This window comes from Bombus terrestris, chromosome 6 (assembly GCF_910591885.1).
Source record: "Bombus terrestris chromosome 6, iyBomTerr1.2, whole genome shotgun sequence".
Lineage (NCBI taxonomy): Eukaryota > Metazoa > Arthropoda > Insecta > Hymenoptera > Apidae > Bombus > Bombus terrestris.
In genome coordinates, this window is record NC_063274.1 from 17,506,308 (window position 1) to 17,525,754 (window position 19,447).

A 19,447-nucleotide genomic window follows, 5' to 3' on the forward strand; every position below is an offset into this window, starting at 1 on the left:
TTAGGTTTCATGAGGAATCTTAAATAAAGTATTTTCTTCATATTCCTTATTGAAGCTTTGATGGCTATCAGGTAGTATATATTTACAAAAATATTTCTGTCACATGAATGTTGAGTACTGAATTCAATAATATTTTAAATAGGAAAAATTTTAACAAACTTGCATTCAGTGAACGAAATTGTACTACTTTGAACAATGATTTTGTTAAATTTTCTTCTATTTTTAATATTTAGTTAAATTATTTAGTTAGAACATTGCTTGTTTAACAAAATTTATTTCAATAGATCTTGAATCATATATTGTAAATAATAGCATGCTTATTTTACATGGTGGGAATTTATGCTGTATATAAAACATATAAAGAAATGAACATTTAAATTGCCTTTAATTTGATTCAGTCCTATATTGTAACGGAATCACGTATAATGTAAAATGTAAAGTATAGTAATTTAATAATACAATTTAAGAACCAGCAGGAAAAAAAATAAATTGTAATTTCGATGTAAAATATTCTCTTGAAACCTAGGTAAATAAGTTAGGAATTATTATGTTACAATTTTATCATTGAATATTACATTTATATGATTGTATAGATTATAAAGAAAGTAAGCTTTGCGTGTAAATATAAATATTTTAAAAATAAGTAAATCTTTCGCATGTTTACATAATTAAGGAGCTTCTAAAGTTTGTCTGCCATATAATTACATATATAATATGTATGTATTATAATACAAATAATACTGATACACCAAAGATCATAAGTTGATTGTAATATGTAACAATTGTTGATATTCAACACATTTTTAAAAGATGGTGTATTTGTAACGCTCAATAAATAATTGGTGTTTATAGTGTGCTTCATAAACACATATAATGTACCATCATTTTCATGCAGACTATAATAATTATACCAATTAAAATGTTCACTTTCGTGTGCTCATTTGTATGTATGTATAACGAATGCATTACAAGCTCCTTAATTTTGTTTGCAGTGCCACAAATATTCTATCATATATATATATATGAATATGCGTTTTAAAATCACCAGCTCTAAGGTGAAACTTGATGACTTTAAACCTACTTTACGCAAAACGTTTGTATTTTTAGTATTTGGTTAATTGATATAAATAGCAGTAAAAGTAAATTGATAATAATTCAAGTGGATATATAGATATATAAATATAAATATATATATAAATAAAAAATTAGATACAATACTATATTTGTAGAAAACAATTGAGCACGTGAAAAGAAAATCGCGCTATGATTATGAGAAAAAATATTACAATTATATTATTACCTATTATTACACAAAGTGGATACACAATATAGTAATTTGCTAATTGTACCTTTTAATAATTACTGTAGACACATTGATGAAGGTTTTTTTCTTGTTATTAATTATTACCATAAACTTAAAAGATAATGAAAAATGTGTTATAAAAAGATGCAATTGCTTATTTTGTATCATACCCAGTTTCATGAATTACTTTGATATCTCACATACACATTTGTCAAATCAAAATGATTTTGTGGACATTTATAATACAGAAATACATTCTGTAGTTATACCAACATTTCTAGTTTTAATTTTACAATAATTATTTTGTGATAAAAAAGAAATAATATTTTACGAATATTTGCAAATATTTTCTGCAAAAATAAAATATCATAAAAGATTTAAGTTACTTTGTTTGCATACTTTTAGAATTATGATAATTGTTATGTTTATCTTATGAAGTATACATTAAAATATTAATCACTATATAAATTTTTTCAGGAATATGTTTTATGGAAAGTTTTAAAATATAAAAGTAACAAATAATTTTTATTTTTCGTAAACTTATGAATTTAATGTAAATAATGCTAAATATTTACCCGTAACTATTTCTAGTTGCAAATTGAACAAGAATTTGTGAGTTTCATGTAACTTCAATTTTGTTTATTAAAATTTTTATAAATATATTTATTTTAAAACAAAATTTTTGATCAGTGATATGACGTAAATACATTTGTTAATATAATTACACGGGGTCATGTCTCTTATATACAAACAATGACGTATTTGTAAGTAAGACTAATTATTATTTTCAAGGGAATACTATAATTAGTGAAATATTATAGAAGTAATAACTAATATTTATCAAAATAAAAATACTTAAAAGTTATATTCACTTTCCATCAAGTTTGAAAATTCATTACAAATAATTGTTTAAAATTGTTTCTAAGGATAGTTATAATAAGTTTTTCTTTTTCAATAACAAACAAAACCTTCCTTCATATTGCTTTTATCGAATGCTGTATAATATTTCAATGTTACCTATATTTTTCATTCTTGTTAATTAATTCTAGAAACCTTTTTGTCATGAGTATTACTATGACCAGCTGTGACCTCTTACATTAATGTACAAGAATTAAATTATAGTATTAATAATACATATTTCTATCTTCTTATGAATGGAAAATTCATTATTATCGTATTTTATACAGCCCAAATTATAATATATATATGTATACAATATAAAAAAAAGTATAATACATAAAAACTCATCAAAATTAAAAAATTGAATAATATCGAAAATGCGTATAACCGATAATAGTTTTTACGATATAAAAGTTTTTATATTTTTTAAATATGCATTGTGTTCGACGAATATCTCGTTGTGTTTTAAAGAAAAAAGTATTATAAACAGATACTTAAAATATCTTTTATATGCATTTATGAATGTGTATGATTGCAAAGAAAATTGACGTATACATACTACTGTAACTATATATACATGCCAATTGACCACGTGACATAGGATATATATTCACCTAGTGTCCTAACGAATAATAGTCACATATTTTATATTTTAGTAACTAAGTAATTTTAAAAAATGAGTATAGATAAAGCACAAATAAAGAATAATTCAGAAACAAATGAATTCACTAAACCGAAAGAGAGAAGAAAGCGACATGCGAATGAAAGTCGTATGGAAGTAAGTATTAAGGTTAAGTTCTAAAAATATAATTTTATTATTTATTGTAATATTTAATTATTTTTACTTAGTATTTTTATATTTTCTTTTTTTTTGTATTATATGTTCTTTTTTAGGTCGAACCAATTAGTGGTACAGAAGAAAAAGCGAAGTCGCATATAACCTCAAAAAGGGCTAAAATTATGCAAGATGGTGAACAAAGAAAGGTGAAAAATTTAATTTTGCTAATAATTGAACTTTATTAATTAATTTGTGTACTATTACTAAAGCAAAATAAAATATTTTCAGATATCTGTACCTGCTCATAGGTATACTCCGTTAAAAGAAAATTGGATGAAAATATTTACACCCATTGTTGAACATTTACAATTACAAATAAGATTTAATTTGAAAACCCGAAATATAGAATTACGGACAGCTCCAGAAACTCCTGATATTGCTAATTTACAAAAAGGAGCTGATTTTGTAAAAGCATTTATTTGTGGTTTTGATGTGGAAGATGCTTTGGCTTTGTTACGTTTAGATGGTTTATTTGTAGAAACATTTGAAATTCAAGATGTAAAGCCTTTGAAAGGTGACCATCTTTCTAGAGCAATTGGGAGATTAGCTGGAAAGGGTGGAAGAACAAAGTTTACAATAGAAAATGTAACAAAGACTAGAATTGTATTAGCAGATAGTAAAATTCATATACTTGGTTCTTTTCAAAATATACAATTAGCAAGAAGGGCTATATGTAATTTAATCTTGGGTAGTCCACCATCAAAGGTTTATGGACAACTCAGGAATGTAGCAAGTAGAGTTTCAGATCGGTTATAAAATAAATATTACAAGTTAGTATTAAATTAATATTTACTGTATTTGTATTAAACCTTTACAAAAATTTCGTGAGGGAAATTGTACTCTTTATATGATTCTTTAAATAAAATTCGATATAAATTTTATACAGAAATATATGAAAAATTATTTATCTTAATAGATTTACAGAAATTAAAATTCACTTAAAGAAGTATTTGATATTTATATTTTCTGGGGACTTTATTAAGAACTAATCTACCATCATAACTCAATGATGCAAATGTCCAAGGGTCAGCAGATGACCATTCAACTGCATAAACACTATCTTCATGTTCTTCATATCTACCAACAACCCCATCTTCAAGCCTAGAAATGATATATAATTTGGTTTTATATATTTTGATAATTTTAATTACACCACATTTTAATTATCAATTATTACTTGTTTTTCTTGCAATTGTAATCATTTTGTGTACTATCATCTTCAGGAGTTACTATATGTCCAAAAGGTTCTGAAGATATTGATGCAATACTGCATAATATTACTCTTGAATCACTACTTGAAGTTAAAACTAATTGATCGTGAAAACGGTTGATTCGAACACTCCACACCCAATGTGAATGTTCCATACGGGACAATATAGGTTCTGTGGGTGACCGAATATCCCAAAATTTCATATATCCATCATCTCCACATGTTGATAAAATATACTGACGATTCACGTTAAAATCTAAATCTCTAAATATAAGAGTAACATTACATTAAAATCTGTATTTAATAAAATTATAAAAATTATGAATAAAAATAAATAATCAAATTTTTATTTAATACCTAATTATTTGAGAATGAGCAGATAAAATCGTCCAGGTTGCTTCAGCAGGATTTCTAAAGTCCCAACCACGTACATTATTTTCATTTAGTGTAACAAATTGATTGCAACCATTATGAGGATTCCACTTTCCATTTGTAAAACGTGGTTGACCTTTACTAGCTAAAGTGCCAGAAGTAGTAACCTAAATAAAGTAACAAATAAAAGATACATCTGTTGGTAAATAACTTGGAAATTTATTTTTACCTGTGGGCCATTCTCAGCTAGATCCCACAATATAAATTTATTATCTACAACTGAAACAGCTTTTGTTGAATCCATAGGATGATAAGCAATGGTTTTAAGGTCTGTACCATATGGTGTAGTATCAATGTCTGCTAAGTTTTTAAGACTTTCAATATTATTTGTATATTCTTTTAGTTCTGGCAATTTCCAAAGAGCTCCTTTCATTTGACAAGAACCATCATCTGAAGAAAACATATTTTTTTAAAGTATAATTAAGATTTATTATTTTAATGTCCAAAAAGGAAAAATAGCTTTACTCATAATTACCATTTAAAGCATTATAACAAGTAATAAATATATTGGGCTCCGTAGGAGAAGCTTGTAAGGACCAAATTTCTCCAACAGGATGATGAAATATTTGAGTCTTTAAGCTGCCTGTTTCTTCATTAAGTTCTACTAAATGAACTTGATTGTTATTAAATTTCAATGATTGTGTTCCAACTAAAAATCTGACAATATCCGTTTCTGCTGTTTGAGCCGACAATGCTCTTGTCTATAAAGCAAAGGTATTATGAATACCAATAGAAATAATGGTTAGTGCTTTACATTAAATTATTATAAATCTTTATGAAAATGAATGATAAGATATATGTTCTGTATATTATATTTATATTATTGTCTGTAAAAATGTATGATTAAGAGAAGTATTTGCAAATGTTTGTAACTTAAGATTTTCCGTATTCTGAATTGCATACTTGGAATTCAAGGCCATATATTACAGGATTATCATTTTCCATTTTTAATTAAGTTTATTTTACAGAAAATTGAACAAAATTGTTTTATTAACAAAGCTGTAACATAAACATATAATCTGTCAACACAACTTGTAGCAACGATGCTAGAGATATGCGATATGCAACAAATCTATAGATGCACTTATTTAAAAGCGAAGGCTGTGAAGTAAGTAATAAGTGATAACTAAAAGCTGCTAGAAGGTACTAGACTAGAAATAAATGTTATTAAATTTCGTGATTAAACATGCAACATTATGAGAATAAAAAATTTTCGATGATTCTACATACTCAATACTAGCAGAAAAACAATTAAAAAATGTCCGAAATTATTTAACAATTTAACTACTATTCGATTATTTCGATGTATGTATATAACGATTCAATTTTGTAAATGTATCATGTACTCGATGAAATATAATTGTGTGAAGAAATGTTCTAGATTGAAAGATTGATACTATTTAGACAGAATACGATAAAATTCTTTACATTAAAAATTTCTTTTAATTAAACATTAGATTTTTATATTAAAATGATGCATTTAGGATTGAATATGTATATAACGCAAACTTCGTGATAGAATGTAGGTGAGTATTATATATGAAAGAATCTTATACGTATTTTTATAAAGAATTTTGTTTATTTATAATAGAAAATTGAAATGTAGTATATGTAATGTAATAATGTAATAAATGAAGATATAAAACAAAAGCATGTAAGAAGTAAAATTGAACAAACGCGCCAAAAAATCGGAACGTGTTGGCCATGATATATAGAGGCGCCACAAAATCATGGCACAAAACTAGCGAACTCCGAGGATATCTATATGTTTCCGTTACCACTGTCGTATCCCCACCACTCGGCAGCTCCTGCGTTGCTTTGCGTCGGCCGACGGGTAACCAGCCGTGGGGTCACCAGATAAATTATGTCAAACGGAGTAGTGTTACGAACGTGAACGATTATCGGGATTCGCTGTGCTCACATACGAAAGTCGCAAAGTGCGCGCTCATATACGATTCAAGTGTGGTGCCGATATAATTCCAGACTGGTTTGTCTCATAGACTTTTGTTAAATAAGTGATTAATTTTGAATGATCGTGCACAAACGTGTGCATTTGTATTGTCTCTTCGTATAAATGCACGTATCTGCTTTTATTTCTTTGAAAAAATCATGCTGACCCGGCAACATCAACTGTAAGTAATCGTTTGTCGCATTATTTCTACTTTCTTTCAATTGACACTCTCATACTTCAACACGCACTTTGAGTATTATTATGATAAAACAGCGAGATGTGTGTATTTTTTTTCTTCTGGCAAGACTACTTGTATCACGTTACCAGATTTAGGTGAAAGTAAAATTGAAAAATAAAAATATTGTTTTTGGCAGTATTTGCTGTTGATTCTACGAAAAGTCAGATTTAATAGTTCCAGCGTTTTCATGGCTTTTTTATTCACGCGATTCGAAGTTTGCTAGTTTTAAGATTACGGTTTTTGTTATCGTTTCTCCTCTTCAAGTGAATGATTTTAGTCTAATTGAAACTTGAAACGATGAAAAGAATACTGTGGTGTAATGTGGGTATATATGTAATATTGCAAAGTTTACTTTTATGGAAATTATTTCGTACTTTTGTAGCAAAAATAATTAAGTAAGTACAATGTAAAATTGGTAAATATATATATTTATTTTGTACTTTACAAAGATTTTTTGACATAAAATTAATATTTATGCGTATTGTCGAATTATACAAAACTTGGTGCATTAATAATAGTTGCTGTAATGTTTGATACATACACTTCTATTCTATATAAAAATACGTGATATTATATGTACAATGAAAGGAATAATCATTAAAACTTTCAAACTTTCATTTCTGTAAACATCATACTGTAACTTTATTACGTATTTGTTATGATTTCCATATTTATTACGTGTTTATTATGACTTTCGTATTTATTACGTATTTATTACCGTATTTGTTTAAAGTATTATGTTATTTATATCGTTCTTAGAGGGCTATTTTTTAGAACATAAATATGCGTTTTCCGCGTATGATATGAACATCGAAAAATTTTTTGAAACTTTTCTATTAGTTTTAGAATTTTGTCTTTATGTATTTTGTGTCAAAGGAGGAAATTAAAAATTGCAGAATATCGTTAACACAGAAAGTAAAACAAGAATATAAGAAATTTTAGGTAGAATCGTTCAAAAAAGTTGCACTTTTTGCTCAGTAATTGCTTAACAGTAGAAGAAAGAGTTGGTCAGTGTTGTGAATGTTTAAATATATTATTAAATAAGTTAAATACATTATTACAGTGTTTTGTGAGTTAATCTTGCAACAGTTATTATAGTAGGTAAATTCTACAGTGAATATGGTAAACTGTAGACTGTGAAATAAGTGATTATATATTAGCATTGCAAACTTTTATGATACTATAATAATGCATAACACTGTATTGCTACAGTATAACATTATAGTGATATATAGCCTGATGTATAATACATACTACATTTACACATTGCAGTTACTACGCTTCATTATACACATAGTAAAACACAGTAGAAATCATAGGAAACTACAAAAAAATGAAAAGGGCATACTTTATACTACAGTATAGATAGTTTTTCAATGATCATGTAACACTCAGTTTACTATGCAATCATATCTTACTTCGGTATAGTAAGATATAACAATCATTTCAATGACTATACCAGGTTACTACTATATTTACTATTTACTATATTTACATATTGCAGTTACAGTACTCCATTATGTACATAATAAACCATGGCCATTTGAACGATAAAACTGTACTAGAAGATTATTACTACGTACTATATTTACATATCACAGCTACTATATTTCGCTATATTTCTAGTAAAACACAATTACGACGGAAAAATTTAAAGATATACTACTTAGAAAAAGCATTATACATACGTATAATGTTTCCCGTTATAACATATAATCTACTATACAATGATACCATATCTTACATCGATACAGTATAAATCATAATTTGAATGATAAAATCATATCAGAAGATTACTGTACAATTCTCACCCGCTACATTCTCCGATCTTATTACTCAAATCTTCGAACAACTGGTTCATCGTCTCCATACTTATTCTAGTGAGGCGATCAAAAATTTTCATTGAAAGAATGCTTGATCGTGATCGAGCGAACGATCGTTAAACTCGCACGTCCATCGAGGAACTTCTTGCATCTTTAAAGTCGGCTGTTCGATTGCCGGCGCGTATTCTTCGGTCGCTTGAAAAGCAAGAGAGAGGAAGACGAAGAGGAGGAGGAGAAAGAAGAAGAAAAAGAGGAAGAAAAAGAAGAGGAGCAACGGCATCGTCGCGCGTTACGTCGTTCGACCGTTCAGTGCGTGAAAACGAACTGCTATCCGGCTCGCCGGCTGCCACCGTCGGTTTTCTCTCGTTCGAGAGCGTCCGCAGACCGTTTGGACTCGGTCTCTTGGGTTAATTGATCGGTTGGGATGTTTTCGTCCTCTTGGTCGACCTCGTTACCGCCGCGTCGGTCAGCTCGATGCCGACATGGCAGTCCGCTTCCACGTGAGATCGATCACTCGAGACTCGAGACGCACTGGCGGCAACCGTCATGCATACTGTGTATTGTGTATATACCATCGCGCAAGTGTTTGACCGTATATCAGTTGTTCAACAGATGACATCCTGTAGCCTGGGCGCGAACAAACGCTTCGTTTCTTCTCCCCTTGAAAAAGACGGTCGCTCGTTCCTCCTCTTTTTTGCGCTCCTCTCTTCTCTCAGATCGAAAATGATTCGCGGTCGCATCTCGACAACTGCGACTGTGTACCAGTTTCCGGAACTGCCACCGTGACGTCGTTTTCGTGGTACATTTCAAGGGCAACCACGAAGGCACTTGGGAGTCCCTGAAAATGTCGTTCGAACACGATTCTAGACTTTGAGCCAGCCGAAACATGCTTTCTGGCGTATTTGGACTACGAGGATTTAGAGGAGTTATCGAGTACATACTTGAACGAATGTCATACGATATATGAATATATGAGCTGTTTATTTGCCAGATCGATTAACTTCACGAAACAAAGGGTAGAAAATATTGATGAAATTATATAAGGCAAACATCAATCAAGTGCTTTGGCATTAAAATTTCAAAAAAATCAGGATATGGAGTTAGCCACTTTAAAGGCTCGTATAAAAGTTGATATTATTTGATTCGTGTATGTTTCAACTTTACTACGTTCTTTGAACCATTCTTGATTCAGTTCTGTTTTACTTTTGTTGAGAAATTTCTCATGTTCGAAGGAAAAACGAAAGGATCATTGTTGATATGTGTATATAATTTCGCATTTCAATTTGATGTCAAAGTTTTTTTCTAAATATTATGTTCTTCTGCTTGTTGAAATTAGGACAAGGCGGGAACATGAAATTCAAGAACCTTAATATATAAATTTAAATTAATGATATTATTGTTTTGAGGTAGGTATTCTTGCTTTTTAGTAGAATATATCTAGGTATTAATTAGAATAGGTTTCTTGTATATCGCTACTTCATAGGGAAATGAATTTTGTGAATTTTATTTCTTGCAAACGGTTCTTTACTTTGCTCTTTGAATACCATTCTTGTGAATGGAGTTTTGAAACAAAACTTGGGACAAAGTTAGGTTGTTTGAACAAAGTTCTGATATGTGAGATTTTCATCGAAGCTGGATAGAGAACATATCTTCGTGTAGAAGGAAACGATGCAGCACTGATAAATATATCTCATGTGAATTCAAGACTGTCTAATTATACAAAATTATTTGTTTTTATTATTTGTTACCAAAGAAAATTGATTTAAAGCTGAAACAAATCGTAATTCTTGTAATAAAACCTAAAAGTTAAACGATTGTCAATTGCAATTTACATGAAAAAACTAGTACTACAACTCTTTTCTTAAAAAGAAAGATTTTTTTTGTTTCAATCAGCCAAACTCACACACAGAGAAAACTAACGTAAAAGAAACTAACGCTTATTGCTGAATAACCAAATTCGTGAACGCTGACGAACAACGCATCGAAGCGTTATTTTTTCTCGCGTTTTAACGGAGAAGCGGGTATATAACAACGACGAACCGTACACCTCAAGTTTCGTTTTAATCAATACTGTGGCATGGTCGCGTGCAGAAAATTCTTTCGCTTATCGCGGCCCGTATGAGTCGGTAGAACGCCGAAGTGCAGTTAACGCAGCAAAAAGTGCATTTACTTTCCAACTAAGCACACAACCCACCTATCACCTCTTTCTCTTTCTCCTCTTTTCTTTCTTCTTTCTTTTTCCGCCTAGAGTCTGGATGATAGTCACGAACTTGTTAGATAAAAAATTATTTCTTTTCTGCCGGGTTAGACCGTGTTATCTCCCTTCTCTCGTGTCGTCTATCTCCCGCATGGCGCGATATCACAATGATATAACGCAGCTCTGTAGTAGCATTCGACTGATGTTTCTATTCTTTCTTCCTCCTGTTTCTCTTTTAAAATTTTTTGTCTTTCATTTTTTTTTTCTATTCAACTTTGGTTCGATGAGTAACGCATTTATGAACGACTTATTTATTCATTCGCGATTAAGTCGGTTAAAACGTGACTGATAGGCTGAACGGAAGCGATATATTTCGCCCGATAATGGGAGGAATGCGGGCGTTTTACGGGCATTCAGATATGCAAGATAAGGGTAGGTTTGATGAACTGTGCGGAAAGTGTAATGAATCTGGAGCGTGATAAGTGGTCAGGTAGAGCAAGATAGATTTTTGATAAAAGGTTTTTTGTAACGTATACGATTGTCGTCGCGTGAAATTAGTCAATACATAGATATGTTTACCGATGATACGTCTGTAGATATAATGTACGCTAGGGGAATGATACTCTTGATAATAACGAAACAAGGGCTGGGTACTTTTGTTGTTTGTACGTATTACACAAAAGTGAAAACGAAACTTTTTATCGGCAATGAAAAGTTGGACAGTCTGATAATTATGTGGCTATTGAAATATGTCGTTGTTTGTATTTTGAATGACTATAGTGATGGTAAAAGATGTTATTTAATTTCACTACAATAAATATATCGGATAAAATTACTTGATATCGAAAAACAGAGATGATCAAAAGTGTTTGTTAATAATACTTAGAATATTTAGAAGCATAAATTTTAAATTTTACAAAACATGAATATACATAAAATAACGAAAATGTTGGATTGTCTGGAAAGTTCGAGCCGATTTTAAGTGGCATTAGGACGGATCTGAATATATTAGAATGATTAAAAACAAATGGCACGTGTACATGTTCTAAAAGGTGATATTTCAGGCATCTCTAGAAAAAAGTTTAGTTGAGATACATTAATTTTTATTAGTTTTATACGCTCTTGAATATGGAAGGAAACAAAGTGCATTATAGGCATTTGATAGCTTTCTTTTACCGGAAAGGCAAAAATACTACACAAGCAACAAACGAGATATGCGCTGTTTATGGTGATGGTGCTATAGCTGAAAGACCTGTGCGGAAGTGATTTGCTAAGTTTAAAGCTGGTGATTTCAACCTTGAAGATCAAGAACGTCCGGGTAGGGCCGCCACCACTGATGAAGATCAGATCAAAACACGGATCGAGAATAACCCACGCGTTACGACACGTGAATTAGCAGAAATGTTCAAAATATCAAAATCCACCATTCACGAGCATTTAGCGAAGCTTGGCTATATAAAACGTTTTGATGTATGGATTCCCCAGGATTTAACGTAAAAAATCTGATGGATCGCATTTCTATTTGTGACTCTATAAATGCAACGAGGAGACACGATTTTTGAGGCAAGTAGTGACGAGGGATGAAAAATGGATTATTTATAATAATGTTGAGCGGAAAAGAAATTGGGGAAAGCAGAATGAATCACCTTTAGCCGCCCCAAAAGCCGGTTTTCAACCGAAGAAAGTCATGCTCTGGTGGAATTAGAAAGGAATCCTGTATTGTGAGCTTCTACCAAACAACCAGACGATAAATTCGGAAAAGTATTGCTCGCAATTAGACGAATTAAAGACAGTAATTGAACAGAAAAGGTCTAGAACTGGCGAATTGGAAGGGCGTCGTGTTTTATCAGGACAATATATCGGCTTCATATTCTTTGACCATTTGACAAAGGTTGTTGGAGCTTGCTCGGGATGGATCTAATCCCACCGTATTCATCAGACATTGTGTCCTCAGATTTTCACCTATTTAGGTCGTTACAAAATTCCCTTATGGAAAAAGCTTTAACTCTTTGGTCGACGTAAAAAATCATATTGAAAAGTTTTTCGCCAAGAAATCTGAGAGGTTCTGGAAGGATGAAATATTCAAACGCATGAAGGATGGAGAACGACTGTGCGGGGAAAAAATAATTCAATAAATGTATATTGATGCTTAAATGTGCCACGTTTGAATTTTCCTTAAAAATCGGAACGAACTTTCAAGAGAACCGTATAATTCTTGCATTCTCTGCCTGAGTTTAGCCTGTTGTTTATAACTGATATTGGTACAGTATTTAACAGTTCTGCAATTACAGCTGAAAATACCTAAAATTCTGCGGATAAAAATGTTAAAAATTATTGTCAAAAATCTATACATGCGTATCCGAATTTATCGTAGTATTCAAAAGGCTAACACGATCGTCCATGTTTTATCATCCACGATGGTAAATCAACAATAATAAACGGCCATCAGTCACAACAAATCAAAGTCGAAAATACGCAAAACAAACGTCGACAAATATAAATGTTCAAAAGTGACGTCAAAAGTTAATATCGACGTAGAATCTATATAAGTTTATATTTTTATAAAAAATATAGAAAAGCAGGAAAATTGAAATTTCGTTTATATTGACGATGAGAAGCTATTTCGCGTTCGAACTATAAAGCCAGTAGCAGAGGAAAATTTTTTAACCCTGTATATTTATATACACGTTCTCGCCGCTCGAAGCTGGAAGACAAGGCCCTGACATTTTCCGTGCTTGTTTCCCTGTCCAGCCTTTTATAATCTACGCGAGCGTTTCGAAAACAGAGGAGATACGGTCAGGTAGGCTAGTGCAGGTCGAGGCAGTATTTTAACAGCGTGAAGTGTTTGGAAAACCAAAACGAGATTTCACTTTCCTTCCTACTATGAGATGTTGACACGACTATTTCATGGCGTTTTTCATATTAAACTCAGAGTTCAATGTTTTATATCTTTCTTAGAAAGAATACGGTTCTCATATTAAAAATTAACAACGGCACAGCAGAAATTTAATTATACTAAGGTAGCTGAGTTTGTAGAATTTTAGTATCACTGTGTAAATGTAGTGAAAGGAAAAGAAGGCTTACGTATACGCAACTGTGATAAGAAGATGAAACAGTTCGTATTCGATAAAAGAGAAACAAAATGTAGAATGTGATCCTCCTGTTAAGTTTATATGCTTATCGTATGATTAGTTGAAAATCACATTAACGTAAATCAGTTTATTGTTAGTACTTATAAAATAGTATTCTGTACTTTGTGGAAAATACACAATTTTTTGTTCAATATACAAAGGATAGGAATGATACTTTCAAGAGGTTGTACACGTGTGTATAATAAATTAGTATTTTCAAAATCTTGATTTGCACTGTGTATGGCATTTTTTATAACAAAAAATACGTAAATTGTATCATTTTTTGGGAACTGGCTTTGTTTATTTAACTTTTTATTATGACTCTACAAAGAAATTGCACTATTCTTTTATTACTAAGCGCATAATACAAGACACTCTAGGTATAACACGGACGAAGATAAAAATTCCTTATCATATCGGTTATCTGCAATGAAAATAATACGATAGAGTGTTAAAGAAAGGATTAACAAATTTCTGGAATTGTAGATCCCTTCCACACCAGTACTCTAACATTATTTGAAGTCTTGGGTCTCGTTCCTTTTTCCTATTTCTAGGTTGCCCAGACCACCTTGAAGTTCATTGCATTCAAATACGTGTTCTCGCCTTGCGTTTCCTTTCTGCAATAAATAACGCAATTTACAACAGTTCCTTCTTATCGTGTAAGAGCTATTATTTTTCTTACTTGTAAACAATTTATAAACTCGATATCACTCATCAGAACTATCACATCTACTTACGGTAGGCTTGTAATAAGCTGTTATGATACAATAAAAATTATTTAAGCCAATATGCAATAGCAAAATTGCAGTTTATAATTGTCAATCTGTATAGAATTATTTTATCACTACTCAAATTCAAATATTATTATAAATTTACAAGCGTTAGAAATAGGAATATCTTCAAAGATGTACAAAATATTAGTTTCAAAATACCAATTTCAATTTCTTCTTGCAACTATGACCGACAATTTGGAAATTTGAAGTGTTGCGGAGAATCCTTGCGTCACCTTTCTTCTTACAAGATTAGAAATTTCTTAAAAAATAATAGTAAAAAGTAGTGATAAACTGAAAGATAATACGTAAATTCAAATAATATTATTATTAATCGAACATAGGTGTCTAGACACTTACGAATGCTAGTATACAAGCCCAACATCTTCAAATGCATAAATTATTAGTTTTAAAATACCGATTTCAATTTCTTCTTGCGACTATGACCAACAATTTGCAAACACGTAGCATCACGTACAATTGTTGCATCTATCTATTTCTTGTGCTGATCCTCGGAGCTCGTTGCGTTCAACTACATTTGGAACTCACGTTTCCTACGTTGTGCCAGCACGGTGATACCGGTCTTATCTTCTTTTGTTCCTCACGGCACATGATGTGAATTCAATGTCAAAAGCGAGATGGAAATAACAGGCCGGCAGAGCGGCCTGAGAAAGTGGTGAGTATCGATCCACAGTTTAGCACGGGTCTGTGTATTTACATGCAAAACCGAAACAAAATGTGCATCCTTAGGCTATGAGCGCAGTAGCGACGGTTTGTCGTTTACGGAAAGGACATCCGTTTATGTTATGTGTGTGTTTATCCGTGGATGTGCGTGCAATTGACGACACGACTGCAGGACATTTTCGTTATTAGAAGAAGAAGAAATGGAGTTTTTGATGGATGCGAGCGAGAGTGAGAAAACTGTCGCGCGGCGAAGTGTTGCTAGTACGCCTAAAGCTCGATATCGCCATATCTTTCCGTGTTCGTTGAACGTAGGCGCATCGACATGTATGTATGATGCAAATTTGTGAAAGCGAAATCGCGAAGCACAAAAAGTTGAAAGTTGCTTTTCCAGCGGAGGAAAGGAAAAGTTTCAATGGCAAAAAAGCAAACGTGTTATACTAGGCGATTGAGACAATTTGATAGTTGCTTCCTTTTTTAATTACTGTCGTTCTTGAATTATTTAAGAAAATCTATTATAATAACTAATGTATTGAAATATATTGAATATGAAAATTTGCTTTGTAATATTGTCAGAGGTACGGAAAGAATTTTATTTTCAAATTTTATGTTAGCTTTTTGTTATGACAGAATTGTTTACGAATTTTTTTAAGATTTGTCCTGGAAAGATTCTTATGATATTTTAATGAATATATATTTGTGTCACAGAAGCTGGTTGCTACAATTACACTATCATCTTCTTTTTCTCGATGTTTCAACCGCCCTTTGATCATTTGGAAAAATCTAAATGTACCTAATAGATATTTCATTCTAGCAAAAAACTTTATTTCGTAATATTGTTAGAGGGACACAATGAATTTTATTTTCAAATACATATATCATTTCTTTCTTGTAACACAGGGTGGTGCTTTTACAGAATTTTTTAAGAACAGTTGTAAACATATTTAATTAGATAAAATGATGTTCATTATCGTCTTCGAAGCATTGTAACTTCATTCGAAAGTAATGTATCTGTTCTAATAGTTACTCGATCTCATTTTGTATTACTTTATCTGTTGGTACAAGAAGTTTTCTGATAGAGGAAGTAGAAATTTCTTCTATGATTAACTGATAACCATTAACCTACTGATCTGAGAAATTTATGTGACCCATAGATAATGCGTTTACACACGATGCTTTTGAGATCTATCCAAATGAGATAATCAATAGGTTACAATTAAAGGAAATGGGTTTATACTAAAATTGCCTGCTAATAACCCAGTAATAATTGGATGAAACTAATTCATTGGTTGAAAATACTTTGTGTTTATGATTTTTATGTGAAAAACAATCTTTGTATCGTATTCGTTTTTATTATTGTGGTTGTTTACGCATTTATGAAAAATTTTATGATGCAAAAATATACAGAATGTACAAAATAATCAAAGTAAAGTATTCCTTTTGTCATGCTTATCGAAATATAAATTTTTATAAATAAGCGTGATCTAATTATTATATTTGGAATGATTCAGTTCAGAGATTCAGTTCGTTAAAAGATTAAACGATATTTTCCTAAAATATTTGATCAAATCTTTAGAATATAATTTCCAATTTCGAGAATGCCCTGGTTGTTTCTTGAAAAAAAAAAGATATTTTTGTTCTACATTTGGTAGTTCTGATAACGTTTCTAACCAGGATAAAGTTTCATTTTTACGATTCTTTTCTCTATCTGTGTGGAGATCTGGATTACTTTAAACGACTCGTATTTAATCTAGCTAAAAAGAACAGAAAATCCTAGAGATTCACCACGGTAAATTTCAATTATGTTTCTATATCACCCTCTAAGGAAAAAGAAGGGAGAAAAGAAACCGAGAACGTATTGTTTTCTTTGGCAAAGAGGTTTCTCAATGTTTTATATCCCCCTAAGGAATTGCACGATTTATCTTTTGTTCGAATAGCAACAATCCCAAATGGAGATGCAAAGTGTTATTTCGAAACTGTAGCTCTCGAATTTATGTTCTCCTCTTTGTCGATCGTGTCCTCGAATCGACGTGAATCGTCTTAGAAATTTCCGTTTGTACCGCTTTCCAGTATGTTGCAACCGGCTACTATTATACTTGGTTATGAACTAGATTGAGAACGCAGATCCATTCTTATATCGGCTGCTCTGCTTTTTATTTAAGCCCCGTCTGGTGAATTAATCGATGAATTTGAAATGGAACAACGATCAGTATACTTCAGAGAGCAAATTTTCGTAACAGGGAAATAAAATATTCGTTTAAATATAACATTCATGCTTGTGTATTATTGTTTATATCACCACTAAACTACGGATTGTTTCCGCAATTTTATATTTTTATGGATACGATCCAAAACACGGAACCAAAATACGCTCTCATTCTCTAAATATCATAATAAATATTCTACTTTGAATATTTTGTATGTTTTTGCATGTTATGTGCATTCTATGTATTTTTGCACTTTTAAATTTCCTATAGATATATAAAAATTCGCAGCCTACTTATCGCTTAATTTTATTTATACTTTAATTCAGTTACATTAATTAACAGACACTCACACGTACAATACCTCATGGCAGACATGCATTTTCCAAATTACGACAAAAATCAAAATTGGTAGTTTATTCTATCAACGTCGTTATTCTATCAACACGTACAGTTGTTGGTACACGTAACAGAAATCTTTGAATGTGTGGATAAATCAATAACTGTTAAGCAACAAAGATCAAGAAGGACTAGACTCGACAGATAAATCTGGCCGTGTGGGAAGAGAGAAACGTGGGAGAGAGAATGAATGCGTTGTCAATGAATGACCGATTTCGTATACCTATCAACAGCGCAACGCCATCAACAAAACTTGTATTTTCCACGATCACCGTGTCCGATATCTCATCGAACGAAGCCGGAAATTAGTGACAGCAAAACCGATATGTCGAACATCATCCACGTCCTTTCTCCTCCTCTTCATCGCCAAGGTCATTGCTAACACCATCAATACCGCGGCTGTATTGGAAAACTTTTCATTTATGAATTGCACTACACTTCACCGTGACCGATATATCAGAAGGAAAAATTCTGGACTCGTTTCGTCTGTTTTTTTTCTTTCAGATTGCAGGGAATGCTAATGACCAATTTTTCGCAGGTACGAATGCTAATCGTAGAAAGTTGCCTTGGATGTAAAGAGACTTTATGTAATGAAAACTTTTTTTTCTTTAACGTTTCTTTTGTAGTTTAATTGTTGTGACCTGATGTAACGTCGTTGTCTTAGAATTCATTGTTCTTAAAAAAAAAGGGAACATTTCAGCTTGGAATTTTAATAAGGAACGTGAGTATTGCATGTTTGAAATGTTGTTCTAAAAAGAGATTCTTGGCAAATTTAAAGAGATTCTTTCTATAACATTATCAACTACGTGATAATTGGTAGATATTATTAACTTGGTAAGGATCTCTTTAAGAAGGAATTCACGATAGAACGTTTTTCTTGAATGCTATTTAAAAGTAGGATGAAAGTAAAAACTCTAAAGTCGGGAATGTATACAAGTAAACAGAAAATATTTTTGCAGTTCTTATAAGCAAAGATAGACATTTTTTCGAAATTTCTTTGTCAAAAGTTTGACAAGTTTTAAAATCAATGTAATATCCAAAAATGACGTTAAGGTAAAAAAATCAACAAAGATGTACTTATCATATTTTTTAATCTGCTCTTCATATTATATATGTTATATATATACATATATATATCTCTCTTAAAAAGTGTCAACGATGATTATAACAGTCTACAGTATTTAATAGAATAGAATGTCTGTTGATGTCGTTAATACAATAGACTGCCTGTTATTTCGTATCGTTCCACGAACGCGAATATCTTCGGGTTTCCCTCTCGTTTCTCGAAACAAGATTACAATAGAAAAGTATCTTCGCCAATAGGTGATGCGAATGAAAATAGGTCAACTCGAGTGAATACAATGCATCTC

General features: G+C 31.3%; 3 protein-coding genes and 1 long non-coding RNA gene across 8 annotated transcripts in view; 2 read left to right on the top strand and 2 right to left on the bottom strand.

Moving 5' to 3' along the window:
• The first annotated feature begins 2,773 nt into the window (after positions 1–2,773).
• On the top strand, positions 2,774–3,930 carry LOC100651392 (RNA-binding protein pno1). Its single transcript, XM_003402676.4, has 3 exons — positions 2,774–2,981; positions 3,098–3,187; positions 3,270–3,930. Exons 1-3 carry the CDS (start codon positions 2,880–2,882, stop codon positions 3,795–3,797), a joined length of 720 nt encoding a protein of 239 aa, XP_003402724.1. The 5' UTR covers positions 2,774–2,879; the 3' UTR covers positions 3,798–3,930.
• On the bottom strand, positions 3,817–5,780 carry LOC100651270 (EARP-interacting protein homolog). Its single transcript, XM_048406786.1, has 6 exons — positions 5,587–5,780; positions 5,159–5,384; positions 4,853–5,073; positions 4,609–4,790; positions 4,219–4,515; positions 3,817–4,142 (listed from the first exon to the last, which is right to left on the bottom strand). Exons 1-6 carry the CDS (start codon positions 5,626–5,628, stop codon positions 3,980–3,982), a joined length of 1,131 nt encoding a protein of 376 aa, XP_048262743.1. The 5' UTR covers positions 5,629–5,780; the 3' UTR covers positions 3,817–3,979.
• A 725-nt stretch (positions 5,781–6,505) lies between these two features.
• Positions 6,506–19,447, top strand: part of LOC100651508 — a 51,537-nt gene continuing 38,595 nt past the window's right edge. For 2 of the 5 annotated variants that reach the window (XM_012319097.3, XM_012319100.3), the window contains exon 1: positions 6,506–6,815. The gene's annotated coding sequence lies outside the window, so the exon portion shown is untranslated. Of the gene's footprint in view, positions 6,816–18,581; positions 18,616–19,447 lie in introns of all 5 variants that reach the window. The other 3 variants (XM_003402678.4, XM_003402677.4, XM_012319099.3) reach the window with 2 other exon arrangements.
• Positions 14,300–15,803, bottom strand: LOC110120147. The gene is made up of 3 exons (XR_002308777.2): positions 15,154–15,803; positions 14,956–15,055; positions 14,300–14,640 (listed from the first exon to the last, which is right to left on the bottom strand). It is a non-coding gene; the product is annotated as an uncharacterized LOC110120147 (long non-coding RNA).